This window comes from Protopterus annectens, chromosome 8.part0, assembly GCF_019279795.1.
Source record: "Protopterus annectens isolate FY-2018-M chromosome 8.part0, PAN1.0, whole genome shotgun sequence".
Classification (NCBI taxonomy): Eukaryota; Metazoa; Chordata; order Ceratodontiformes; family Protopteridae; genus Protopterus; species Protopterus annectens.
In genome coordinates this window covers 844,647,940-844,672,114 of record NC_056741.1, presented here as the reverse complement: position 1 = coordinate 844,672,114, position 24,175 = coordinate 844,647,940, and the positions used below count along the sequence as shown (strand labels likewise).

The window sequence follows — 24,175 nt, the reverse complement described above, 5'->3', positions numbered from 1 at the left end:
GCTTTAGTCTTTGCCTTTGAAGCTGAAGTCAGTTTCATGTAAAGATGTTTGGGTCTCTACACCCTCAGAAGCTGGTGCCTGCTCAGCAGCTCCAGCCCCATCTGGGGGAATAGTATCAGAGGCTCCAATACAGTTTCCAGTGGCATGGCAGACTCCACGTGGGAGTAGATAGCGGCCTGCGACTCGAGAACCAGCGACTGGCTTAAAAGCTTAGTCTGTTTTGGACCTCTGTTTCTCTCTCCTTTTATTTGCGTTTTTTTGTGAACTCCAGTAGTCTGATGGCTATCAGATGAGATTTCTGGATAATTAAACTGGCGTCCAAAATAGTTTAAAGCAAAATCATAGACGCTTAGTGCGTTGGTTAAATCTAGCACAAAACCAACAACCAGAAAGGTCATCAGGGCCTAGGCAAGGAATACAGTAAGAATGAAAGTCCTTATGAGGTATTTGCTTTCTACAAGAATTTTTTTCCGACATCGGTCTGGAGCAAAAAAAAAAAAAAAGAATTTGCCCAACGGGGTACTTAGCTTTATTGAAGACTTCGGAGATTTTCATGTTCGAATTTCAGATCCGGAGTCGGCCAACCAGTGCTTGCCAACTGCTTTGGGCACTGCCGACACAGGACCAGAGACTTGGAAATTCAGGCCGACTGAGGATTACCCCAAAAGTGAAACACGAAGAACATCTGATGGTGCATAGAGCCTGCCCTGAAACGGGCATTTCCTGCAAGATTCCCTTATGGAGATGTGTAGATAAGTTTCCAAGTCTAGGGTGACTAGCATAGGAAGAAGCTGTTGCAGCGTCAGCATTTTGACTTTTGGGACCACCAGGAAGGTGTTGGTAATAGACAGATCCAGGATAGGGCACCAAAGGCCCTCTTTTCTGGGCACCAGAACAGTCTGGAGTAGAAATACTGCCCCCTTTGCTCTACTGGCACAGAGAGAATAGCCCAGACACTGAGAAAGTACTTTCTTTTGAGCTTCTGCCCACTGGTTTGGAGGAAGGTCTGGCAACCCACTTGGGTTTGGCCATGAGTGGAAGTGGAATCTGGATCCCTGGGATACAATGTTTAGGTAATGGACCTACAGGTTTTTTGCATGCAGGGCAAGTTTTCCTCCTAGGGGTGCAAGTACCTGGGCCTTGCTGAGAAGGAAGACAAGTCAGTGAACTTTTCCATAAGTGGGCGGCATACCATTTCCCGTTTTAGAGGTGGGAGCACTCATTATTTAGATCTCTGCATACCCAGAGACAGTCTTTGTGGCCTGTTGCCCCTGGGTTTGGATTAAATGTCTGGGAGGGACTGGAAAGGACCAGTTTTTAGAAGGCCAATGCCTACTGAATTCTAGGTGGCTGCACCTGTAAGAAATCTAAGTTTGCATAGATTTTAGCTTTTTTCCTCCATCTTTTTAAGAACTTCTGCTTTTGTGCCAAACAAAACATTCCCGATTTAATTTAGCATAAAGTAATTTTGCTTTGACATGGTCTGGCAAGACTTGCTGCTTCAGCCAAGCATGCCTTCTCAATACAGACCCAGTAACAGCAGCCCTGCAAGATGCTTCTAAGGCATCAAAAAGTACAGTTTTGTACCTACCATAAATGTAGATGTCCGAGAGGAATGCATCTGCAGTCTTTACAAATGGGTTGTCCTGTCGTCAGGCAGCCCTTCGGTCGGCCTGATTCCAAAGTCTGGGTCTGGCTTCGGCTGGTGTCGCACTTCACCCGACGTCATTGTGGCAGTTATTCGGGTATAAAGGCATCAGCCGACGCCATTTTCCTCTGTTTCTTGCCCCAGATGCCAGGTGCCCTCTTGGATTACTAAATTTGGATAAATGCCAAAGTTTCCAAATAGTAGAGAGCAAACACACAAAATAAGCATGTATGTACATATATGCAAACAAATACACCATAATAGATCCCCCCAAGCTAGCTGAAGATTGGCAAATACCCTAGGAGTACCTCAGAGGGGAAGGAGGGTGGGTAATCCTGACTGCAGATGCATTCCTCTCTGACATCTACATTTATGGTAGGTACAAAACTGTACTATGTCCTTCAAGGATGCATCTGCAGTCTTTACAAATGGGTAGAATACCATAGCTAAACTAGGGGAGGAGGAAATGAGAAGAGATTATGGTGTAGTTAGGATCCCTTGCAAAACAGCAGTGGCAAAACCAGCGCGGGATCTAGAGTATAGAGGTAAGTTATAATGCTTGGCAAATGTATGCACGGAGGTCCAAGTAGCAGCCTCTATAATGTCCTTGGTAGCCACTCCTCGTAAGAAAGCTGTGGTAGTGGCTGCAGCCCTTGTGGAGTGAGGCCTGATGTTCTCTGGAGTTTTCTTCCCATGGTAGGAGTAACAAAATCTAATGCAATTTCCTATCCATTTGGAGATTGTCTGTTTAGAAATTGTTTTTCCTTCCTTTCCTGTTATATATGCTACCAGAAGCTGGTCAGTTTTTCTATTGTTTTTTTGTCCTGTCCAGGTAGTAGCGTAATTGTCTGTGTACATCCAAGGTATGCAAGAGCCTTTCTCTCCTGTTCTGTGGGTTGGGGAAGAATGTAGGAAGGTGGATAGCCTGATTTAAAGAGACTCTGGATACCACCTTAGGCATAAATGTAGGATTTGTTCTCATGGACACTATCTTGATGGAAGATCAGGAAGGGTTTCACTGCCATTAATGCCTGTAGTTCAGAGACCCTTCTTGCTGAAGTTATTGCCAGCAGGAAAGCAGTCTTCCAGGATAAGTATTGTAATTCTGCTGTTGCTGCTGGTTCGAAAGGAGGAAGAGTCAGTTTTTCTAGCACAAAGTTCAAGTCCCATGCTGGCAATGGAGGTTTCCTGGGAGGTTTTACATTTTTAATTCCTCTCAAACTGTCTGAGCAGAGGATGCGAGAAGACAGGAGGATCCAAGCTGTATTCTGCTGAAATAGCTGATGCATGTATCTTGATGGAAGAATAGGACAGGCCTGTATGGTAGAGCTCCGCCAAGTACTCCAGGATGTTGGCTATGTTCACCAGTGTCACATCTTGCCCCTTTGCAGTACTCCAGATGAGATATCTTCCATTTTGCTGCATAATTCTTTCTTGTTGAAGGTCTACGAGCCTCCAGGATTATGTCTTTAACCCTTTGGGATAAATTTGGGTTAATTGCTGTTATGTAATGTTCCAGGCAGTCAGCTGCAGAGTTTTTAGGTTTGGATGCAGGATGTTGTAGTTCTGTGTTCGCAACAATGGGATCAGGGGCAGTGTCCATATTTGTTCCCGGGACATGCTCCTCAGCAGTGGATACCAATGTTGTCTTGGCCAGTTTGGGTCTATCTGAATGATCCTCGGACGTTCCTCTGATCTTCAGAAGCACCTTGTGCATCAAAGAAGTGGTGGGAATGCGTATGCTGTCAGGCTTTTCCAACTGAAAGAGAGAGTCCACCTTCCAAGCAAGTGGGTGGTAAGTCCTTGTGCAGAATTTCTTCAACTGGTGATTGAATGGGGATGTAAACAAGTCTATTTGAGGTAATCCCCATTTTCTTGCGATGGTTTTGAAGATATCCGGATGCAGCATCCATTCGTGGGCATCTGTTGTAGTTCTGCTTAATATGTCTGCTAGAATGTTTTCCTTCCCTGGTACATAAATTGCCTGTAACTGAAAGTTGTAGCTCAGAGCCACATCCCATAGGTCCAGTGCCAGCCGGCATAGAGGGTATGAGTGTGTGCCTCCCTGTTTGTTGATGTACCACATAACTGTGGTGTTGTCTGTCCTTATCAACTGGCCTTCTTGGAGAAAAGGTCTGAATGCCTGGATTGCCAATTTTACTGCCATCATTTCTTTTAGATTTATGTGCAGATTCAGCTGGTCTTGAGCCCATAGGCCTTGAATGCACTTGCCCAGCATGTGCCCCCCATCCGAGGTCTGAGGCATCTGTCGTGATGGTTTGCCTTTGTTGACTTTTGCAGGAGGGCAATCCTGTGTTTGCTTGGCAGGCCTGAGCCCACCATAGGAACTCCTGTTTCAGGTATGGGATCATTGGAATTTTGGTTTCTAGGCTGTGCTTGTGCTGGGACCACAAATTCTTTAGGTACCACTGTAGCTTTCTCATATGCAGCCTGGCATGAGGAACCAGTATTATGCAGGATGCCATGAAGCCTAGAGCTTGCAGCACTTTTCTTGCAGTTAGATGGTTCTGCTTTGTTAATGCCAAGAAGTAGAGGAAGTTGCTCTTTCTTTTCTGCAGTTAGAAATGCCATTTGTTTTGATGTGTCCAGTTCTGCACCCAGAAAGGTTATTCTTTGGGATGGAATCAGCCTTGACTTTTTTGTATTGACTGTATATCCCAGGGCTTGCAGCAGGTAGATGACTCTTTGTAAGTCTTCTGTTAGTTTGTTTTTGTTGTCCGCTTGTATGAGGCAGTCGTCCAGGTAGGGATAGATTTGAATCCCCTGAAGTCTGCAATGAGCAATTACTGATGCCAGGCATTTCGTGAACACTCTGGGCGCAGTAGATAAGCCAAAGGGCAATGCTGAGAATTGAAAATGCTCTGATCCTGCAAGAAATCTGAGGTATCTTCTGCAAATTGGTCTTGAGGACGTGCAGGTATGCCTCCTTGAGATCTAGAGTTACCAGCCAAGACTCCTTGCCCAGCATGGGAAGAAGCTGCTGTAGGGTCAGCATTTTGAATTTTGGAACAATGAGGAATGTGTTTAAAGCGGACAGGTCTAGAATAGGCCTCCTTTTGTTTTCTTTTCTTGGTACCAGAAGAGTCTGGAGTAAAATCCCTTTCCTTGCTCCATAGATGGTACCTTTTCCACAGCTCTCATTCTTAATTGAGATATTTGCTTTAGAGCTTCTGTCCTTTGAGTAGGTGGTAGGTTTGGCATTCCTCTCTTTTCTGGTAGAGTATGGAAATGGAACCTGTAACCTTGGTCTATAGTTTGCAAAATCCATTTTTCTCTTGTAATGCAGTGCCAGTTTCTTGAAAATAAGGTTAGCTTTCCGCCCAAGGGTGCTTCTAGTTGTTCCCTGGTAGGCGGTGCCACCGCCAAGTCACTGTGAGTTGTTGTAGTGGTGGTGGCTGTATCCGTGCCTCGTTGGTTGTTACCCTGCCACTGGCGACCCCTGTAGGCACCCCTGGATTGGTTTCTGCCTCTAGAGCGCCTATTCCTGCCTCTTTGTGCCTTAGAGGATTCCGTAAAGGACCAATTCTTGGAGGGCCAGTTCCTGCTAAACCTTGGAGTTTGAACTTGTAAGAAATCTTTCACTGTTTGCACATATTTTGCTTGCTCTTCCATCTTTAGTACCTGCTGTGCAGGGGAACCAAATAAATTGACCTTGTCCATAGGTGCATCCAAAAGCTTAGATTTGACATGGTCTGGTAATGCCTGTTCTTTCAACCATGCATGCCTCCTGATAACTGTGCCAGTCATGGCTGATCTAAAGGAAGCCTCCAGTGCATCATAGCCACATTCTAAAGAATGGTTACTAACCTGCTGTATGTTATGTACCATTTCTTGAACAAACTTTTTATCTAAAGATTCCTCAGAGGACAGCTTTTTAGTCAACTGGTCAAGCATAAACTCTTGATATTGAATCATATGAAATTGGCAGTTCAAAGCTCTAGCTGACAAAGTAGCAGAGGTGTAAACTTTTTTACCCCATCTCTCTAAGGACCTGGATTCCCTTTCAGAGGGGAGGGGGTTTTTAGAAGTAGCGGCTACAGCTTTAGGACCCTGGGAGATAGTCTCTGGATCTGCAAAAGTGATGAGTGTCCGGGACCCTGTAGTACCTATCGGGCTTAGCAGGAGCCGGAGGTAAAGAATCAGGAGCAGTGCAAGCATCATTAAATGCATCATCAACAACAGAAAGAACTGGAGGTATAGCTAATAAAGGCCTATGCTGTGGCAAATGTAGAAAGGTCCAAAGCCTTTTTCTAGAGTCTGAGAAATCTTGGCCCTGCCACTGAAATTGTTCCCTCATAGCATGCAAAGTTTCCCCAAAGGAAAATTCCTCAGGAGGAGAGGCTGAAGGGATGGACTCCTCAGCATCAGTCTCTTCTTAAGGAGAATAAGAAGCCTCAGGAGGGTCTGTATGTTCTGAGTCAGAGGAATCATCTGTGGATACTGGCTCAGGGGGCTCTGCTCTAGGCCTCTTTTCTGGAGGAGGGAGAGAGGCCCTGTCTGGATGAGGCTGGGCTCCACAAATTAAAGAGATGAGATCCTCAGCCAAAGAAAGCATGTGGGAGCTGGTGCTGGGCCTGTGAGAAGGGGGCTTGGCAGGCACAGGTTTTGATGCTTTGGCTGCTTTAGCCCTGGCAAAGGCCTTAATAGACATAGCTGGAGGAGGCCTAGCAGCTCCACGTGCAGGGGTTGAAACATCCAGGGGAATGGTGTCTGATAAATCCTGTGAAACCGCAACAGAAGGTTGGATTTCAGAAGCCGTTTCTACCAGGTTAGAAGAGGCCTCGGTAGAAGGCATGTTATCGGCTGAAAGAACCGCTTGCTCGGTTTCGGCCGAAACAGAGACACTCGTGGTTTGCTTAACCGCGGTTTCGGCCGAAACCACGGACCGCGAGTGTCGGTCCTTTTCTTTGCGTTTTTTGGTAATTTGCGTAGGAGGATCCGACTGCATAATGTAGGCAAAATCGGAGCCGAAAATCTGTTCAGCAAAGTCCGACCGACGTCTAAGCGTCCGGTTAAAAGAAGCACAGGCTAGACAAGCCGCTACGTCGTGGTCTGGGCCTAAACAATGTATGCAATAGGAGTGGAAATCTTTATGAGGTATTTGTTTCCCACAAGATAAACAGTTAACTTTCTCTGACATCGGCTGAGGCAAGAAAGAGTCCCCAACGGGGTACTTAGCTTTATAGAAGTCTTCGAAGTAGTATTCGGTAGTAGTAATCTCTGGATCTGACCGACCGGCACTTGCGAACAGCTTCTGCTTCGGGCGCCACGCGGCAAGAAAGACTGAGGAAAATGGCGTCGGCTGATGCCTTTATACCTGAATAACTGCCGCAATGATGTCGGGTGAAGTGCGACACCAGCCGAAGCCAGACCCAGACTTTGGAATCCGGCCGACCGAAGGGCTGCCTGACGACAGGACAACCCATTTGTAAAGACTGCAGATGCATCCTTGAAGGACATCCACACTGCAAAGTATGTTTACTAGCTTGGCTTGCAGAACACCAACTCTTGTAAATTATTTTCTGTACAATCTGGAAGCAACATTTTGTTCACTTCTGTTCCCTGTCCAAAGGAGTAGGGGGTTTTGGCTGCAATAGCCTTAATACCTTTAGGTCCCCGAGAAATAATCAGGCAATGGAGCTTGAGCATGTGCTTTGGCCGGTTTTCCAGGCATAGTGCAAACTCTGGGCCAGAGAAACTCTATAGTTTGTCAGAAACAAAGATGTCAGTTTAATGCAAACATCAGAAGGTCAGAATACACCCTCAGAAGCTGGTGTCTGCACAGCGGCTCTGGACCCATCCAAGGTTAAGACAACCTGCAGGTTCCACAGCCAAAGCAGCATCTTGTAGCATACGGGACTCAGAATGGGTCTCAGAGGCTTGTGAATCTGTAGAAGCAGGCATCAGGGGATGCAAAAGCACCTCAATGGAGTACCACCGGACGTGTCGCCAGAAGTTTTGGACCTATGCAGTCTTCATCCTTACATTTTTTCGGGAGATCAGAAATAGGATGGCTTATCGAAGCCATTTCGGAATAAGGAGAAAGAACGAAATTATAGCGACAAAGAGCACCAGACGATGAACAGTTTGGGCATTACAGCACAAGACCTACAGCAAGGAATGTCGTGGTCTGGGCCTAAACAGATTACGCAGCAAGAATGAAAGTCTGTGAGACAGCCTGGAGAAAATCCAGGTATGGGAAAATCTGAAAGCTTTTTGCAGACTAAGGGGCAATAACAGGAGCCAAGCACTGAAGACTCTTGGAGCTGTAGACGGTCCAAATGGCAAGGCAGAGAAGTGAAAAATGAGTAAGCAAAGAGTAGAAATTTCCTGAACAGAGGATTAATACAGATATGGAGCCAAGCATCCTTTACATCTAGAGACACCATGTAGGTACGAGGAAAAAGGAGTAGTGGGTTCCAGGACAGCACACGAAAGATGGGAATCTTCAAAGTGTTTAGATGTGAACAATCTAAGGACCATCTTTCCTGAGAACCAGGAAAAAGGATTTTACTCGAGGAGGTTCCCATTTGTGAAGGTGGTACCTCCTGAACAGTACCCTGTGAAAGGCCAATGACTTTGGGAAAGCATTACAACAGTTTTTGGGGGTTGTGGAATATCCCTAAAAGTGGAATTTCCCACACCATGAAGTATCCTTGAATAACTGAAATGGCCCAAGAGTCCTGGGTGATCAGTTTTAAAGCAGGGAGATGGCTGGCTCGTCGAAAAGGGCTGTTTGAGCAGTAGGACTAGAAGGACTTGGCAGAGAGTATTGCTTTCTAGCATCTTTTACCCTTGGAAGGTCTGGATAGTTTTCTACCAATAAGGAAACTTTTAGAGGGATATAATCAGGGAACTGGTGACAGATGCATCGAGATCTTACAAGAGGGCAAAGAGCAAGGACTTGAACATTCTGCAGCAGAACCAAACAAGGTCTTTTGAGTCCAAGGGACATCTGTAATTTTAGCCTTTGTCATCTAGTAAGGGCTGTAGTCTCAGCCAAGAGTACCTCCCAAGGGCAGAGCCTGAAGCAGCAGCTCTGGCAGACGCCTCCACTGCACTGGAGATGCACGAGCTCAGAATGAAGAGGAGACTTTGTAGGGGAGCATGGAAGCACTGAATTAGCTTAATGGCAGAGAAGCTAAAGAATTTGGCCATATGGGTCTGGTAGTTTGTAGCTCAAAGGACAAATGGTTGAAAACCTCTCCCACAACTTTACTTTTGAGGGAAGAATGGAGCTACAAGGCAGCATCTTAGAGGCCGCATCAGCAGACAAGTTGTTGCTGTGTCTGCAAAGGGTCATTTAACAGGAATTTGCAATCCTCTGGTACCTTGTAAACCCTGTCTGCCCTTTTATAGAGGCAGAAGGTTAGGAGATGACACTTACAGGCTGCAGTAAAGGCATCCAAAAAGGCAGTCATACGAGGAACTGCAGATGACAAGGAGGCCCTCTATAGAACATTACCTTTTTGAAATACACCCGAGAGAAATCCTATTTAAAGAATTCCCTCATTTTAAACTACGGCTTCCCCAAACACAATATTCTCCCCTGGAGGATCTGTGCCATTTGATTCTTCAGGAGAAGCCTATCCTATCCCAAGGGAGATTACGTTTGGACAGAGTATACCAATGATTCATCTTCATTGGAAGATGAACCCGATTCCCCCCCCCCCCTCAGATCTTCTTCCGTGGGGGACCTGGAGAAAGAGGGAAAGGAGACCCCAGTGTTCTCAGGGCCATAAAGGCATTAGACACCTTTGAGAGAAGGCTTGCCAATATGAAGACTGTTCTTTTCTTGAGGAACAGGAGCAGAAATGCTTGGTTGCTTGCTTGTGTAGGACATCCATGCAGTGGAGGGATGAGGGACCAGATGTCAGCATGCAGTCGCACTGTTTGGGACATCTTTGCAAAGATATTTGAAGAATGCCATCCCAGGCCTTCAGAAATAAAGGAGCCTGCCCCCTACACCCATAGGATGTTTGCACCCCCCCTCCCCCATGGAGAAGCTAGGATCCTTCACAGCAGTACCCACCAAAGAATCGAATTTTCTACCAAAATAATGTCTGGCAAAAATCAGACGTTTAATAGGGCGCTTGTTAAACCTAGCACAAGACTGACAGCGATGTCGTGGTCTGGGCCTAGGCATGGGATGCAATAAGAATGGAAATCCTTATGAGGTATTTGCTTCCCCACAAGAAATACAGTTATTAACTTTTACAGACATCGGTCTGAGGCAAGAAAGTTTCCCCAAAGGGGTACTTTTTAGCTTTGTAGAAGACTTCGGTTCGGGATTCTGAATGAAAATTTCAGGAGACTGCCGACCGGCACTTGCTTTTGCTTCGGGCACCGTGCGGCAAGAAAGACTGGAGAAAATGGCATCAGCTGCATCTTATATACCCCTGCTGCACTGATGTCAGGGAGGAGGAGGCAACAACAGATGCCGGACCAAGACTTTGAAACTGCCTGACTGCAGGATAACCCAAGTGTAATGACTGCAGCAGTGTAACATGATGAACACCTTATCTGGATCAAAATCTAGAACTTCACTGATAAGCAAACTGAAGATGTTCCGACCGGCAGCAGAAAAGTTGGGAGGCATGGTACATGCCAACATCCACTTTATACCAGACCACTTTTTGACACTGGACTAGTTATGTGCAACATCACATGTACCTCACAGCAGCCCTAGGCTTTTGTATACTGCCAAATCAGTGGCCAACTCCCTCATGTTATGAATACTGCAACACAAATAAGACATGGTACTGGTATAGTCACAACCTTTCAATGGTTAATCTTTACTTCGTAAAGTAGGCCAACTTCTATAACTAATGCAGGAAACATTTACTTTAACATGCACAGTAGTTCATACCAGATCAACATGCCATATTCAAATGTCAAATACCCACAATAAAGTTTTAGTTCTGTCAGTATCATTGTGCCCAAGTGTCACAGTATTAAACTGTAACCAGACAAGATTCTCTAGGGTGCGTCATACCAAGTACAGATTTGAATGTTCTTCCCTACATCGTTTAATACAGTTTCAAAGCCACCCAGTAAAAGTTGCATATTAAATTTAAAACATGCCAGAGTCTTTCCTATACATGCTCAAGACTGTCCAAGGAGATGAGCTGAAGTAAACTGCAGTCACACACCTGAATGGAAACTGTTTTTAGAATGGCATGTGTGTGCCTGCAATCAAATGTGCCTGCAATCAAAAAATCACAAGGCAAACTCTGGACTTGAAATGCCTAGTTACTTTATTTCCTGTTGTGTGTAATCCATACACAATGCTAACACATCATGAAAGGCTTATGCCTAGTTGGAACTCCCAGATGTGTGGGAAACACCTGGCTGCAAAAGCACTAGATACCGTTGACAGGCACACAGGCCACATTCCTGGGAAAAACATGCAACACTACACTAGTTAAAAGTGGGACTTTTAATGTACTCATGAGGAAGCACAAGTGATCATACTGAATGGGAATATACTCAACCAAGTATACCAAAAAAGACTTTCACAACAAAACCTGGTGAGCAGCTGGAAAATGTTGCTTACAAGACCCACTTACCTGGAGCACAGCTGTCCACAAGAGCTCCCAGTGCACGCCCAGTCTGCCAGTCCCTACTGAAGTTGGTTACAGGGAGATGAGGTAGCTTGTTCTGGATCCAGCCTAGTAAACGTTGTTTAGGAGTCTGTTTCTTTACTTCTTCATCCTCTTCCTCATCCCACATTGGCATTGAAATAGAGTAGTGCAAGATAAGAGTCCATATCAAGCCAAGAATCAGCTTCAGATTCCCATCAACTATGGCTTTGCTATCTACAAAAGGAAAGCAGAAGGACAACGAATAAGCATCAAGATTGCAGCTCTTTCAGCAATTCATGCCAGTACAAAACAGATGTAACCAGAGCAGGGCACAGGACTTTATAGTTTTAAAATTTGTGGTCCTAAGCAATTTCCCCCCTCACTGAAGTACTACTCCTGCACAGGAATTAGGACATGCAACTGTATGGGCCTGCCAGTCATCACCACTACAAAGTAGAATGTCACATCATGGCCAAATATGCAAGTGTCCATGCACAACAGCTTGCTCATCAAGCCCATAATGGAATGCACTGGCCCAACAGTAACTGCAAAACATCCAACCCTAACCTAGGAAATGGGCACAAAGTTCTACAGGTGGCCAATGTGACAGAGACAAGACCATTTGTCTGTGCAGAAAAGCTATTCTAACCATCCTCTTGGAAATCTCACAACTAAAACCCCACTTACGAGGATTGCAGGCATGAAGTACAAGTCACCAAATCTAGTGCAATGTGGCTTGGGGGAGTGGGGCTAGACATTGGACTGAAAATTGGAGGTGGCCACCAGAGTGTGTTTGCAGACAATGCAAGCACAACCCAAGTAATGCACATCCCATTTATCCTTTACCTTATACGGGACAAAATAGTTCTGTTCAGGTTACCTACATTTATTATAGCAGCTTATGAAAGTTATTTCCAGGTGACCACAGAAAACATTTGGAGAAAGTGTTAAATATTTCCATGCAGACTACTGCCCTACTAAAAAAAAAAAAGTCAGCTTAACTGAAGACTAAAGGAGAGCCATTGCCACCAAGCCTCTTACCACTACCCTTTGCTTACTTCTACCCCAGTCCAAGCATCCTTTAAGCACTCCATAATTTCCTAATGAAAGTACATGCACAAAAAAGTGCAAAAAAATGCACTCCAAGATGCAAAGACTATAGGTCCACAAACCAAACCCCACCAGCCAAGACGCCTACAATTCTACACATTTTGCCATACATCAGTGGACTCCTGGATGGCCCAACAGCACAGCTTCCATAACATTGTCAGTAAAATGCACTGTACAGGGCTACCAACAATTTACTGCAACATGATAATGGCCTATATACTGCCAAGTCTTTTGGCATGGCAGGATTAATAGTAACCCCCTATTCAACCTTCATAAACTCAACATTTAAGGTAAATTAATATCTTACTGGGTAAAAAGATCAGTGCCTGAACATAAGCAGCCACCTAGTGTGGCCCAGTGAAATTCTCAGCCCTTTAATATTCCCATTTAGGACTTCTACCCAAACACGGGTATGAGCACAATCTTTTCGTTTTCAAACATCTTTATTAAAATTTCCACATGGACAAAGGCGATCTTCCATTTATATAAACATACAAAATATCACTTTAGTGGCAAAAGGTACAGACACCACCGAAACTGTAGTTTTAAGCATTATACATAACTTACAAAGCTTCCAGTCATGGTCAGTCCAGCACATAACTCATTCAAACCCTGCCTCAAACCTCACTCCTGCTCTGCATATACTGTTCACACAATTCACATTTTTTCCTATGTATTTTGCTCCTTCCCTTTTCTAAAGATCCCAATTCCAGTTTATCTCCGTTATATTCCCTACATCTAGTAAGAGTTGGTATAGACAATTTCATTTTTTAGTAATTGCTTTTTGGCAGCCACCATAATTAAACTCAAAAGCTTTACTATTTCTAGGCAATTCCAATTTCTGTAGCATAACTCAAAAATCACCCAGCATCTGAGTGGGCTGCAGGGAATCCAAAATTTCTGCCAGTTCATCACAAAAGGTGTTCTCAGCTACCTCTTTCTTGCTAGTCACGCCTCCAACATTTGCTTTCAACCTGATGAAAGCTTCTTTGGAGTCTTACTTTGGCTATAAAACTACCTATCCAAAACACTTTCAGGCAAATCTTCTAGAATTTGTTGCATATTTGGGAGATGCACATATCCAAATAAATTACCTCTTTTCTATTACCTTTTCCCTTTCTAGTTATTTTCTCCTTTGCCAGTTTTTCCAATAAATCCCAGCCCCCTCTGGCCCAGTTGTATCCCTGACCACAGTCAACCCTATTGGCAAAAATCTCTTTTCCACTCTTGGCTGGGTTTGGTTCTTGAAATACATTGCTATTTTATGAATAATGCTCTGTATGATTTTGGTTCTCCAAGAGTCTGCATCCAAAATCCCAATCTCTCATTTCTTCAATTCAAGTGGAAAGGGAGGATTCTGACACTGGAGGGAACTTAGTTTTCTGCTTGTGCTATGTACAAGAGCCTTAACTGGGTTGCTCTAAAATACCCCCACAAATTAAGTAACCCTAGTCCACCTTGTTACATTGGTAGAATCTTATCCCACTTGACCTTGCTGTCTTTCCTTCCCAGATATAATCATTCAACTCTGCCATCAACAACTTCTCTTCCAGTTAAAAGTATGCCTCACCTGTGTATAAAACTAAAGGGAATAAAAACAATGGTGCATCTTATTCTCTTCGGTTTAGTCTTCCCACATATCCTTAGCGGATACCAGTAATTTCTAATGCATACTCCTAAAATACTTCATTTTCTTATGTCCCCATAAGTATGGATAGTTGGACCAACTTGTATGTAGGTACATAAACTTTTAGTAGCTTCAATGATTTTTGAATCCAGAGAAGATATGAAACTGTTCTAAAATGTTACAACACTAATGTCCCTTTCTGGTTTTGTCATGTATAACATCTGGAAATACAGCCAGCTTTTCCCCCCCCAACTACCATACCAATTATATCCTTTAAAATTTCAGAGTCCCTTACTTTCTTTGCCAGTGGTTCTAAACATAATGAAGCAAAGGGGGAAAGCAGACAACCCTGCCTGGTTCCTCAGAACTTCTACTCAAGCAGAAGTTATTGGAGAGAACCAGACCCACTAATTCACACCTCTCATCCCCCATTCTTCGAATCAACCTTAGTTTCATCAAGGAAATTCTTCCATTGCCCTGCTCATGAAGTCCTACTCCACTGTCTAATACCTTCTCTGCATCAAGACCCACCAATAAAAGTGGGGTATGTACACAATCTAACCTTTTCTGGGCTAGACACACCCTGCTGCTGGAATTAATCAGCTTAAGTTGTTTTTTTTTTTGTTTTTTTTTTTTGGGGGGGGGGGGCAAAGAGTACTTGCTACTCCAGGGTAGCCAACTCCTCCCCCAAACTGTTTCCTTAACAGTACCTCATTCTTTATGCAGGCAAGACAATACAATTGAAAATGCTGCATAACCTCATTATCCCACCAATTTAGTCCACATTCCCACAGGACTAGTTACTCATGCCTGGTCCAGACAAACCACATCTCCAAAAACAGCAAAGATGAACAGGTCCTTCAGAAATAAGCCTTTCACACCAGACCATTTGTATTTATGGAGGGGGAAGCTAGACCTGTGGGCATTACACTGCTCAGAATGCACTTTGGCACTACAATAGGACAGGGGGATTCATTAAGTGAAGGCCCATCAAAGTGAGACTCCCAACATTGGAGAACACTTAAAATTGATCTTAGAAGCAATCCTATATTTGACGCTAGATACATTTTAGCCTCATATTTAGTACTACATATCAAACTAGAAAAACTGCCAGGTTCCACCCTACTTGCTAAAATATTAATTTTCTTCAGTCTGCCCATTTGTGACTTGATCCCAAAATTACAGCTTGGCCATTTTATAATGCAATTGCTTGCGAAATTCACTAGTTTCCATTTTTACAGTGGTCTTGCATGTTGCTTCTCTGAAGCATAGGATTTTGCTCCAAGGATCTGATCAGTCCATTTAAATGGTTACCAATCACACTAAGCAGTGGAAGTTAAAAATGTGAAGAGGGAGTCAGAGGACCACTAGTCTGAAAGGACAGTATGACTTGTTTGCTAAACAAATGTTCATACATACCGGGTTCGCTTTGCTAGGGCACACCAAAAGGCCTTTTGCTAGGGCACACCAAAAGGCCTTTTGCTAGGGCACACCAAAAGGCCTTTTGCTAGGGCACACCAAAAGGCCTTTTGCTAGGGCACACCAAAAGGCCTTTGCTAGGGCACACCAAAAGGCCTTTTGCTAGGGCACACCAAAAGGCCTTTTGCTAGGGCACACCAAAAGGCCTTTTGCTAGGGCACACCAAAAGGCCTTTTGCTAGGGCACACCAAAAGGCCTTTTGCTAGGGCACACCAAAAGGCCTTTTGCTAGGGCACACCAAAAGGCCTTTTGCTAGGGCACACCAAAAACTAGGGCAATTTTACCAGTCCCATTCTACAAGTCTATTACAGAATAGGAGGGTTTAGCCCTTTCACAGCACCACCTCTGGAAAGTCAAACTGATGCCCTAGTTTATATCTGTGCAAAGTCAATTATACAAGATTTAACCTTGTTATTATAGTCACAATTAAAGGGAAAGAATTTCTACCAAAACATTAGGAATGAGAGTGTTGGTTACAGTATGCTAAATGGCAATAGGTTGAGATGTCACAGTATCTGGCTCACTAGTAAACTGAAGGGACCACAGTCTAATATGGTTAATACTGGATTCTTGTTTGCAGCATGTTGGCTTTTTGTTTCACACTGACAGCAGTTTGCTTTCCTGGTAGTATTCAAGCACCTAAACTAGACGTTTACTATTGGTGTAGTAAATTCAATGAGCAGATGGCATATCTACCACAGGCGGGAGACATTGCAAGAGGATTGGTACAAAGCACTTATTCCCTTGTTACCAAACTTAAATGCCAAGTTGCACAATTCAGTTGCAGCCAGTTTTACATAGGATTTCACACCCATGGACCGGAGAGGTACCACAGCAACTAATGAGAACACTGCAGGCAGAGTTAAAGAATGCAAGTACTCAAAACTGGTGCTGGGAGTGTTCGACTTTGCTCTCTAGATACCACTTGCACTCTTGGACATACCCTTATTTTCCTCCAGAATTGCTGCTTTTTAAACTAGACTTCACTGCATGCATGGAGCAGACAAGCCATGCAAAATGGGAAGTTTCAAACTTGCTAATCTGAAGTCAGGCTTCATGGCACACTAGTGATGCACAGACCTGCCAAACTGTCCAATGCAGGACAAGACAATGTCTACTTACATCTTGAAAGGGACTTGGGGATTTGCTTGTGGGTAGATCTAGGTCAAAACTATAGCTACAGTGAAGGCAGACACATTAACTTAACATTCAGGAAGGAACATCTCCATTAGTCATTGCATGGAGACTTGGGATCCCATTGCCACTGGGAATTCATAATCCAGGCACACAATACTATACGCAATCACTACCTGGCCCGATTGCATTTCAAGCTCTATGTAAAGCTGATCTTTTGTACTTTTGCAAGTGGCTTCACTTTGCTTGTTCAGAGACCAAACAAAATATTGAACCCAGTGCTGCCAAGCTGCCGTGACATCCCTGGAGACATGCCCTTTAAAAGTTGGGCCGACTATAGAATAGTTCTCTGAAGATAAAGTTTAGTTATATTCCAGTCCCTAGATCCTTGCAATTTATGAGGGGATCTATTTTTTTGCAGAGTTTGATGCTACATTTCAGTTACTGCACCAGGTACACACTTCCTACCCACCTTTGATTAGTGGAATCTTGCAAACTCCAGCATAAATCAGAATATAGACTTAATGACAAAAAGACTGAAGCCTATAGGTTGTCTCAACTGCTAGAGCTCACCTTCCTTGGGCAAGGTTAAGCCCAAGTCTACAAAGTTCTGGTATTAGAGGTCTGCCACAAGTCTCCTTGCCACTGGAAGGAGACCCCCATAGTACATTTTTAAATTTAGCTTCAAAACGTGATTTTACTTGTCTTTACTTAGGAAGTGCTTTAGCAGAGCAGTCTTCCAAAATAACTGCAACTGAATCTAGCAATTCTTTGAGGATCTTTCCTGACTTTGAAAGTATTTGGTACAACAGCAGTAAGCCTCATCAGGATAAACTGGTACCACTCCATACCCATTAGCATATATCCCAGCAATGATGCTTTTACTGTCCTTCCTAAATCACTGTTGCACTCCAATATCTGGAAGATCCTGCAGAATATGCAGGCAGCATACCAAAACCTTAATACCTTCCAGGTGCTGTACCTCTGATGACCAAGGCACAATGTACACATTTACAAGCACCTAACCTGAGAAATTTTAGCAACAGTGCAAACACTACCTTTGAATTTGGTCTGCAAGAAAGTTGTTTCAGCTACTGAAACTTCTATATCTATAGCTATATCTATAGCAAAAAAAGGAAAGTACCTCGGAGTTTTTCCTTTACACTTCATCCAGGAAGGTGCAACTGTGGGAGGCAGATTCCCCATAAAGATGGGCATGAAGTGCTTTTGTTTGGGTGGACACCAACCATATCCCACTGCAAGATCTGCCATAAATTTGTCCAATACTCTAGTAGTTGATCCCCAAATTAACCTGGAGAACTAGTTTTTAAAAACTCTGATGTAGGGTACTATGGCCTCCAAATCCCCCTACCCAGATGTTAAGCACTGAAGAGCTAAAAAGGCATACTTTGAATTTGTCCAGCCTCCTCCAGATGTCTGAGGTTGGATGAGGAACCATCAGTTACATCTGATTTAGAGTCACATTTGGGGCTGCTTACTTGCACATATACAGAGGCTGCATCTACATGCACTACAGATGTGGAGGGGGACCACAGCTTGAAGATCTAGGGGAATCCCAAATATTTGAGGGAAGAGGTGCCTGTAACCCTCACTGAAACTAGGCAGGACCCTGAACTTCAGGACTAGTTAAAGCTGATGTCTGGTCCTGTCTCCTTTATAAAAAGACATGTGGCCCTTGTGGTTACGGATATTCAAGAATGGCAGAATTTTACTGAAGGGCTTTTCAATGCCCTTACGGATTTGAAGCCCTCTCAAACTATCTGAAGGGCAGAGAACCAAGCAACAAAAAGTTTAATGGGTAACCCAAGTAAGAGGGGAGTTAGATTCTGGTGAGGGTTCACTGGCCTACTCTTCTCAGGTTAATTATCCTCCTGCCCTAGGGGGAATTTGGAGGTTCTTTTGGAACACTGGTTCACATGACTGAACACTAGGCAGGATTAGTCCCAAGTATCAGACATTCAAAAAAAGGTACTATGGACTATATGCAAGAGTCTCAGACTCAGTCCCACCAGCACTGGAGACCTTTTTTGAACACCTTTAAATCCTCGGTTCCCCAACCTCCTGCAAAACAAAAACCCACAAGGTTGCTGAAGCTCAGATTTGAACAGCCCTTCCTTGGACCTAGCTGTTCTCTTTAGCTATTTTAAAGACATCGACTCTGCTATCCACCAAGCTTTTACCCTCTAACTAATCTATTACCAATTGTTACAGGTCTAGACAGGAGAGGAGGACTCTAGAAATTCCACAGAACAGCATTCCCTTACAATTTGCTGGGGTCAAACAAGACTGAAGTTTAGGAATTGAAGGTAGAGTACAACCACTGCTCATGACTGCAATAAGGCAGTCTAGGCACCTACTACAGGTTTAGCCGACTTGGAGCCCTGGCACATACCCATTTAACAGCATGGGAATGCCCATACAATGGTTGCTGAGGACAGAGGTCTAATCTGCCCTGCTCAGCTCATGTCCAAAGCCCTCAGCATATGTAGTCTAGCAAAAGATTTAGGCAAAATTAGTTGGAAATTGACAGTTACCCAGTTTGCTCTACTGGCGGAGCAAAGCATAAAATCAACACTAAACTAGTGCAAACAAAGGTACATGGGCAAAAGCACGTCCACTCATGCTCAAGATGGAGATGAGATTATGTAATTAAACCAAAGGAGGAAAATCAAGCAGAGAAACTGCACCAATCCTGCCACCACTTCATGTGCAGAAAACAAAGCATCCTATGGTGGACAAGACTAGATGGCCAAAGGAAAAAAAAAAAAAAAAAAAAGTTTGCTTTTAAAAGGTCTTGCCTAATGAGTGGCAGTCATGTAGGGAGCATGGAGGACACAAGTACAGTATTTTGGGAGTCTGGAACAAAAGCATGAAGGAAAAAAGCTTTCTGGAAACATTTATGCCAAATACTAGTGTGGCATGCAATGCCCTATACTTCTGCTTAGAAGCAGATCAGTTCCTAGTGCAGCAGACTACTCAAAATATATGCAGTACCATGTATATAGTGACACTCCAGCTTCAATGAGTGGGCTGACTTCATAGGTTTATAGGTTAGTACTAGGCCAACTGCCTTTATTGGCCATTTTTAAGCCTAGTCTATTACCCCATGTCAGAATCAAACCCTGCACCTTGTGTTTCTAAGGTAAGCACCTTAACCATTACGTCAACCTCCCACTTTTCCCTCATGCCCTAGTGCTTCAGTTTTCCTCCACTACTCTGTAAGATGAAACTGCAGGCCACCTAAGTTAAATATTTCAAACCAAACTAGGTCAGTGCCACCCTTTAAAATCAGGGCTCTCTAACAGTTTAAATTCCTGCTGAAGGAGGACGATTACCTTGAGTTACTCGGGAACTCTGATTGCAGCCACGCGCCACCAACCACGCGCCACCAACCAATCCCACCAGCTTATAGTAAAACTATATACAATTAAGTAGGCAATGCTTCCTGCAAGCAACAAGTTTGCACAAATAAATTTATCACTTTTCCATTAAAGAAAAAAATTATATGAACAAAGTACTCCAGTTTGGGGTACAGCTATGATCAATCTAGTAGTCAAGCAGTACAAGTTTAGTTGCCCTGCATTACTAACTCGCTTCAAATCATAATGCAGTGCTGCCTCCCACAACCACTTAACTATTTTGTCATGCGACAAGTAGAGGGCTCCTTATTACAGTAGTGAAGTTTGCATATAGAAATACAGGTCTAGGACACATGCTATATTAGCATGTGTCCAAAACAAAATCGAACACACACGAAAGTGCTAAATCAAAAAGCGCTTCTGTATGTGTAGTTCAAAAAATAAACCAAGTTTCTGCAGGGGGCTTTGCCCAATTTCCCCTTACTGGCATTGTAGTCCAATCAACGAAACAGGCACACAAACACTGAAGCACTTTTCAATGTCAAGCACTTGTGTAGGTGTTCGATGTTTTGTGATTTGGACATATGCTAGTAAAGCATGTCTGGATCCCAGAAATACATAAACATGGCCAGCAGAGATGAGCATGCCAGGGCACATTATGATAGCCAGTATCACAAGACAAAAACCCAAGTCAGGACTCTGCTACACCACAGCTTAGTGTTACAGCTTTAAGTGAAATTTAACTTTCTCCCTGTACATTTAGTGCAGAACCCCACAGCAAACGTCTGCAACAGTTTAGTCACTGCTTACTCATGGAGGCAACTACTTCCTGTAGTATCTAAACTTACAATTGTTTTTACATCACAAAGTAATGTTGTGCACAAAGCAAGCTAAAAACCACAAGCTCTTTACTTGCAAGTTTGAAGCCATTAAACACTTGGGAATCTAGAGAGAGGAAGACAAGCTCATTATAGCAAGCATTTTCAGTGTGGGAAGCTGGTGGGGGGGGGGGGGGAGGATTTAGTTTTGTTCCATCAAAACTTCACAGTATATAGTTTTATCTTCACACTGCTACCACACCCCTTATCCCACCCCTCAGCCCCCCTCTTACCACAAGATCCCACCCAGTCCTCCTGGCTCATACACTAATCACATCATTCCAGCATTTTTTGCCATATATGGCAAAAACACTCCTAGCTGGCTGGAATTCTTTACTCTCCTGACTAAAGGAATGCTTGCCTTCAATTTCGCTGTACATTCAAGACATTTCCCTTAATTTCTCATCACTTCATAGATGAAAGACAAAAAGTTAAGCACTTTGGAGGGCAGCTCTAAAATCCTCACATCCTGTAACAATTTTCAACGTGGGAGAGACTGAATTCTCATACTATACATTTTGTCCAAAGTAGTGCAGTAATGCATTTTAAATGTTTACACATTACAGAGCATTCATTTCATCGGTAGGCAGTGTAGAAGTTTACCATTTCCATTAATGCATGACTGGAGAGCTGAAGCTAGACATTTATAGTATGAACATCCTACTGTGGGAGAAAAGAGAAGCGGAGAACAGCACTGTTTGATCACGCTCAAAACAAAAAGTGCAGACATTCAAGGAGCAGCAAAAAAAGGTTGCAGCTTTCCAACATTCTGTTAGTAAAATTTGTAAAACCTCCTCATATTGGGGGGGGGGGGGTGTTGATACTTACCCTTCATGTTTTCTTCATGCTATTGCAGGGGTATACAAAAGTCTTACAAATCCACACTGTTGGGTTGAGCCAAAAAAAAAAAAAAAAAAAAAAAGTCATACTGAGTGTACAAATCCAGCCACCAGTTACTGGAACCCCTTCTATACCTATTCCCAATGGTTTTCAGAGCCCTTAACTTCAGAAAGGGACAATTTTCAGCACAGGCCAGGGGAGAATAAAGTTCTACAGTCACAATATTTCAAAAATTTAGTAGAGATATATTGCTGCACTACAAAACAAGAGTAAAAAATGTTGCAACAAGAATCATAAAACATACATGTCATACTAAAGTGAAATGAAAATAAGCTGAAGAAAGCGAGGAAAAATGGTTATACTCCATTATTAGAATGTCTAGTCTCTAAAAACATACTAGAAGTTTGGCTCTTGTACCCAAGTGTGTGTCCTGGGCAGTTTTTTTTTTTTTTTTTTTTTTTTTTTTTAATAAAACAAAATAAAAAGTCTTGGTTGCCGGTTCTTGGAACATACCAAAACATTGAGAAATCAGATTTCAACTCTGTCTCAGATCACGTAAAGTGATGTTTAATAGGAAGACCTCTTGCTGTTAGATGCATGGCAGGGTGTCTTCAGGTAGTTTGGGCGAGTACGGAGGAAAGGTCTGCAGAGATGAATTGGACAAGGCAAGGTAGTGGGGAAACAAAAGGAGTTTAGGAGGACCAAGTGGAATCTAGGACGAAGGTGGTCTAGTATAGTGAGCAAGTTCAACCAGGACCGGCAAACTTTATCCAGGAAAGAAGCTACCGATCCATGACTGGTGGTATCATGTGACAGTATGCAGCCATTCCAATAAACTCCCTGGACCAGCTAGTGCCCTTTACTAAAATCCTCGGGCTTCATTCTCAACGAATGAACATGCTTTGCATTTAAAAAGGTCCCCTCCCCCATGGCAAGGGCCATCATTTTAGACAAAAAGTGAAGTAACCAACACTACTGTATTTAGGATTCATGCCAAAAGCTAGTACTGATACTTCCCCTATTGGGATTGGTAGCTAAAACAGCTCTCAAGAGCTTCACACACAAAAAAAAAATAATCACGGCTTTCAGCATCGGTCCCTCGGGAGAAAACTAGCACCAGGATCTCCAAATGGTCTGTTACAGTAAAAGGAACCCCAGGCAAAGCAATGTGCAAACTGCATTGTCAAGTACAACCCTTAACCTTCGTAGACCATTACGGAAGTTAAAAATTAGAGGGTGACCACAGCAATGGGTTAGTCTATGCAAGCTACCAAACGTGATCTAGCAAAGAGCTTTACAAGCAGGGTATGAAGCTCAGTGCAACACAATCAACTGGCTTAAAGCCTATACAATGAGGACTGGTGGATTTTTAAAGGTCTCACTCTGGCATACAAAGCTCCAGGGGCAACATAGTAGCTCCCCTGCCCAAACACATCCCCAGTGCCTACATCATTCCAATTAATGTCTTGCTCTTCAGCTTTTCCTCATTTAACATTCAAAAATAATTTACTACAAAGACTGGAATACAGCAGCACCCTAGGTGGCTGCCAAGTTGGCCTAGGCAAGGCTCTATTCTGGGCTACATCCTCTGCACAAGTTTCACTGCCTCTTGCTGAAGAACTTGAAAGTCTTCTCATGGCTTTCCTTGCTGTCAAGTTGCCAACCCAAAACATTCTAGAGTTCCTTTCCCCCATGCTCCATCTACTTGCCCATTCCTCCAGGGCAGCTAGAACATTCCTGAACTAAAACCTCATCCCCAGCTAGCCAATAGACCTGCATATTTGCTCACCAGGATAGTACTCCCATTATACAGATGCAGCCCAGGTGACAAATCACATGTTCTAATACACAAGGCACAGAATACTTGCAAAAAAAAAAAAAGTGTAGAAAGTTTAGTTTCCCCTTCCCCAGGGTAAACTGCAAGATGCTACCTTCCTTCTCACCCCTAATTACAGGCCCATTTCATCTTGAAAGAACATCTAGTCCAAGGTGGTATCTTCAGGATTGTTTATGGAATGGACTTTGCCAGTTTTACCAATGTGCAAGCACTCTTACCAATGTGCAAGCACTCCATTTTAGAAAGGACAGGAAGTTTAAGGAGACATGGTTTTAGTAGGTGTGTGTTTACCACGTTTCCAGCCAGAAAGCACAAACTGCTGTTTGAGATCCTTTGAAGAAAACAGTAATTTCTAAGCAAGAAAAGGATTTTTGCAGTTGACATTATTCGTTCACAGAACAGGTGCTTTAAAAACCCTCCCAATGTTATAGTGGTTAGCTGCAAGAGGCAAGAAAGTCAGGTTGAGTGCGTGGGAGGAAACCATTAGAGCAGATGTCCATACCACCTCCCAATCACTCCCTCTGGTGAATGACCTTTTGCATTTGCCCACTTGCATTATCCAACTATGCACTAGACAACACAAGCTGCGCCACTTCCCATTAACAGGCACCAAATTATGACAGACCAGGCAGCCTCT

The 24,175-nt window shown here is 43.5% G+C and overlaps 1 protein-coding gene across 8 annotated transcripts in view; it reads right to left on the bottom strand.

The window, feature by feature from the left end:
- The window catches only part of FLNA (filamin A), a 1,106,834-nt gene that overhangs the window by 742,280 nt on the left and 340,379 nt on the right, over nt 1-24,175 (bottom strand). For all 8 annotated transcript variants that reach the window (XM_044080337.1, XM_044080332.1, XM_044080334.1 and 5 more), the window contains one exon: nt 11,239-11,487. In XM_044080337.1, the coding sequence (XP_043936272.1) occupies nt 11,239-11,487 (249 nt within the window). The remainder of the gene's footprint in view (nt 1-11,238; nt 11,488-24,175) is intronic.